At 40.6% G+C, this 5,218-nt stretch overlaps 1 protein-coding gene across 1 annotated transcript; it reads right to left on the bottom strand.

The window, feature by feature from the left end:
* Positions 1–3,662: 3,662 nt before the first annotated feature.
* On the bottom strand, positions 3,663–4,625 carry LOC118836634 (olfactory receptor 52I2-like). The gene has a single exon (XM_036743873.1). It carries the CDS (start codon positions 4,623–4,625, stop codon positions 3,663–3,665), a length of 963 nt encoding a protein of 320 aa, XP_036599768.1.
* Positions 4,626–5,218: the final 593 nt, after the last annotated feature.

A 5,218-nucleotide genomic window follows, 5' to 3' on the forward strand; every position in this document is an offset into this window, starting at 1 on the left:
CGGAACCAAAGGAATGAAAAAATGGAAGACAATGTGAAATATCTCCTTGGAAAAACCACTGACCTGGAAAATAGATCCAGGAGAGATAATTTAAAAATTATTGGACTACTTGAAAGCCATGATCAAAAAAAGATCCTAGATATCATCTTTCAAGAAATTATCAAGGAGAACTGCCTTGATACTCTAGAGCCAAAGGGCAAAATAGAAATTGAAAGAATCCATCTATCACCTCCTCAAATAGATCCCAAAAAGAAATCTCCTAGGAATATTGTCGCCAATTTCCAGAGCTCCCAGATCAAGGAGAAAATACTTCAAGCAGCCAGAAAGAAACAATTTGAGTATTGTGGAAACCCAGTCGGAATAACCCAAGATCTGGCAGCTTCTACATGAAGAGATTGAAGGGCTTGGAATACGATATTCCGGAGGTCAATGGAGCTAGGATTAAAACAAAGAATCACCTACCTAGCAAAACTGAGTATCATGCTCCAAGGCAAAATATGGATTTTCAGTAAAATAGAGGACTTTCAAGCTTTCTCAGTGAAAAGACCAGAGCTGAATAGAAAGTTTGACTTTCAAACACAAGAATCAAGAGAAGCATGAAAAGGTAATCAAGAAAAAGAACAAGAAAAAGAAATTGCAAGGGACTTGCTAAAGTTGAACTGTTTTGTTTACATTCCTACATGGTAGGATGATGTGTATGATTCATGAGACCTCAGTATTAGGGTAGCTGAAGGGAATATGCATATATACATATATATATGTTTATGTATATATATATATATATGTATGTATAAGTGAATGTGTATGTATGTGTATATATATATGTATACATATACATATATATACATATATATATATATATAGAGAGAGAGAGAGAGAGAGAGAGAGAGAGAGCGGACACGGTGAGTTGAAGATGAAGGGAAGATATCTAAAAGAAATAAAATCAAATTAAGGGATGAGAGAGGAATATATTGAGAGAGGGAGATAGGGAGAGGTAGAATGGGGTAAATTATCTCACATAAAAGTGGCAAGAAAAAGCAGTTCTGTAGGAAGAGAAGAGAAGGCACGTGAGGGGGAAATGAGTGAATCTTGCTCTCATCAGATTTGACCTAAGGAGGGAATACCATACATACTCAATTGGGTATCTTACTCCACAGGAAAGAAGAAGGAAGAAGATTAAAAAAAGGGTGAATGATAGAAGGGAGGGCAGATGGGGGTGGAGGTAATCAAAAACAAACACTTTCAAAAGGGGACAGGGTCAAGGGAGGAAATTCAATAAAGGGGGATAGGTTAGGAAGGAGCAAAGTATAGTTAGTCTTTCACAACGTGAGTATTGTGGAAGGGGTATATATAATGATACACATGTGGCCTATGTTGAATTGCTTGACTTCTTAGGGAGGGTGGGTGGGAAGGGAAGAGGGGAGAGAATTTGGAACTCAAAGTTTTAAAAACAGATATTCAAAAACAAACAAAAAAAATTTTGCATGCCACTAGAAAATAAGATACACAGGCAATGAGGCATAGTAATTTATCTTGCCCTACAAGAAAGGAAGGGAAAAGGGGATGGGAGGGGAGTGGGGTGACAGAAGGGAAGGCTAACTGGGGAACAAGGCAAACAGAATATACGCCATCTTGGATTGGGGGGGAGAGGGTAGAAATGGGGAGAAAGTTTGTAATTCAAACACTTGTGAAAATCAATGCTGAAAACTAAACATATTAAATAAATAAATAAAAAAGAAGCAAACCATGTGTCCAATGTTAGAAGCCTATCTGAACAAATTATGGCAAATCAATCCATCCACCAACAAGTATTTATGAAATGCCTATTGCCTTCATGGCTCTGTGCTAGTATGGTAATATAATTGCATTGTAATGACAACAAATAAAAAGAATTGAAGGAAACAGAAAGACTTAAAGGAAATGATACAGAATAAGGCAAAAGATCCAAAGATAATATATACCAATCATAATATTAAAGAGCAACAACACTATTTTAAAATAAAAGACTAATCATTAGTATAACCTCATTAAAATTACAATTATACCTCCTCAAACTCTGCACCTCACTCTCTCTGATTCAAGGTTAATGATAATTTACTCAGTCATTTAAACAAGTCTTTGTAACAAGTCTTGTAGGTGGAGCTTCTGGATAATGGACAATGCTCTTGTGCTTTCCCAGTCATCAATTGAGTAAAACAAGGCTGTGTGTTTGCTCCCATACTTTTTAGCATGATGTTAGCCAAGTTGTCAAACACTTTCAATGTGGGCAAACAGCATCAAGGTCTGCTCTTGAAATGATGGTAAATTCTTCAACTTGAAAAGACTACAAGCGTTTGTTCATAATTTTTTTTGTTTACAGATGATTGTGCACTCATTGTAGCCTCTGAAGCTCAGATTCAAAAAAGCCTAGATTCATTCTCTGCTGCTTGGGGTAATTTTGGCCTAACAATTAACACCAAGAATGCACAGGTGTTCCATCAGCCAGCACCATATCATCCATACATGGAACCATTGGTTACAGCAAATGGCGAAGTTTTCCGTGCTGTGGATAAGTTCCCTTGCTTTGGCAGCATACTTTTTAGGGATGCACACATTGATAGTGAGGTTGACACATACACTGTCAGAGCTAGCTTGGAGTTTAGAGGTGCCAAAGGAGAGTGTGGGAGAGAAGAGGTATTAGACTGACTACCAAACTGAAGGTCTACAGAGTTGTGCTGACTTCATTGTTTTATGCATATGGAACCTGAACAGTATACCAGTGCCATGCCAGAAAATTGCATCACTTCCATTTGAATTGTCTTAGGTCGATTCTGAAGACAACCTGGCAGGATAAGATACCAAACACTGAGGTATTTTCTTGAACTAAACAGCCAAGCATTCAATCTCTGCTCGAAAGAGCGTAACACTTATGAGCTGGAAATATTGTTTGAATGTCAAACATACACTTGCTGAAAAGAGCATTTTATAGAAAACGCACACAGGGCAAGCACTCACATGGTGGTCAGAAGACGTAATATGAGGACACTCTCAAATCTCTCTTAAGAACTTTGGAATTGATTGTGTGACATGGGAGTCACTGGCAGAGGATCACCTAGCGTGATGTTCCCTCATCAGAGAAGGTGCTGAGTGTGAAAAGAAATGCAATATGTACAAATTTAGAGAATCTGCCCCAAATATTCGCTTGGACAATTTGTGCCCAACCTGTGGTAGAACATTCTGAGCTTGTACTGGTCTAATCAGCCATAGTAAGATGTGCTGTAACTTGACGCTAACATAGTGGTATCAATTTGGTCTTCTTTGAGAATGAAGGACAACAATCAACCAACCAGCCTGGCACATACAAGTTGCTTGTTGGCTTACTGACGGAGAACCAAACGCAAAGAATAATTTTTGAATGAAGACCCAAGATAAGGAATATAAATACCTGAGTGTCTGAAATATCATCTTTAGTTTGGAAATAATTTAGTTAGGATGACTGCCACTATAATTTGAGGAGTTCTACAAAATGCCCGATGTGAGAACAATCCTGTCAGAAATGAATGATAGATATAAAGACAATATTCCAATACCCCCACTTACTTCTGAGCTTGTCTCTCCCTTCTTGATTCACTATTTTCCATTACAAACACTTTAGTACCTCTTTTCTCTTTTGCTGAGTTTTCTCAGACATGGCCAGGGAAGCTAGTAGTCAATGCATTCCACACTCTCTCCCTGATACGCTTTGTCTTCAGGCCATAGATAAGAGGGTTCAGCATAGGAGGGATGACTAGGTAGAAATCAGCCAGCAGCACCTCTGTGTGCAAGGGCACTACATGCTGCCCTGACCAGGCCACATAGATGGACAAAATGCCTGGCAAGTAGTAGAGGACCATGACACTCACATGCGAACCACATGTGCTTAGTGCTTTCATCCGTGCATCTGGAGAGGGGAGCCTGAACACAGCCTGGAGGATCAGACTGTAGGAAATAGCAATGAAGATCACATCAATCCCTACAATGATGAAGGAAATAATCAAACTATAAAGACTGCTGGGCATGTGATCAGCACATGCCAACTTGGCCACAGCCATGTGTTCACAGTAGGAATGGGGGACCACATGGGAGGCACAGTATGGCAGATGGACCACCATCCAGGTCATTGGAGTCATAGCTGTGATAGCTCTTGCTATGATGGTCAGGCCCATTCCTACCATGGTCCGTGGTGTGAGGATGGTTTGGTAATGCAGAGGTTTACAGATGGCTATATAGCGGTCAAAGGCCATGGCCAGGAGTAACCCTGTTTCTATCGCTGTGGTGGCATGGACGATGTACATCTGGGTGAAGCAGGCAGCAAAGCCAATGACACCATTGCCTGACCAGAAGATGTTCAACATCTTTGGGGTCACAGAGGTCGACATGACAATGTCCACAGCAGCTAGGACACACAGGAAATGATACATGGGCTCATGCAGGGCACTGTCTGTCCATATCACAGTCACAATGATTATATTTCCTAATAGAACTACAGAGTACATGGCACTCAGTGGGACTCCCAGCCAAATGTGAGCTGTCTCCAGCCCTGGGACACCCAGAAGGATGAAAGTAGCTGTATTCAGTAATGTGTGGTTGGAGGAGGAGCCCAGCATCCTAGCAGAGACTTCTTCCCTGCAGACAAAGCCACAAAAGTGATCAGAGGCCAGAGGTCAGGGGCCCTAGGCTGCTAATTTTAATGAGTTACCAAAGTCTAAATGCGGTTTTTGACAAGAAATATTTCTCTTACACATCCAGGAGACACTGGCCTATTTCTATTTGACTGTTCTGGTATTTCTTCTTCAAATAGGGCATATAGATGACCATTAAACCATAAAGGCAATAGAGGAACACCATCCCCCACACAGGGTTCATTAATCCTGAGCTTTTTAAATTGAATATATGTATTTCACCAGGGTTTGTTCATTTCTGTTCACAGTCTCCGTCTTTTTGCCTCCGTCTCCATGTCTCTGTCCCTGTCTCTGTCTCTCTCTCTCTTTGTCTGTCTGTCTGTCTGTCTGTCTCTCTCTCTCTCTCTCTCTCTCTCTCTGCCATCCCTCTCTCCTTGCCTCTTTCTCATCTTCTCATCTTCCTTTCACTCCACCTGCCTGGGTCTCAGTTTCCTCAAGTCTAAAATGAAGGGAGTAGACTCAATGTGTTCTAAGGTCGCTTTTAGCTATAAATACATGATCCTATGAAACTCCTTTGA

This window comes from Trichosurus vulpecula, chromosome 2 (assembly GCF_011100635.1).
Source record: "Trichosurus vulpecula isolate mTriVul1 chromosome 2, mTriVul1.pri, whole genome shotgun sequence".
NCBI lineage: Eukaryota > Metazoa > Chordata > Mammalia > Diprotodontia > Phalangeridae > Trichosurus > Trichosurus vulpecula.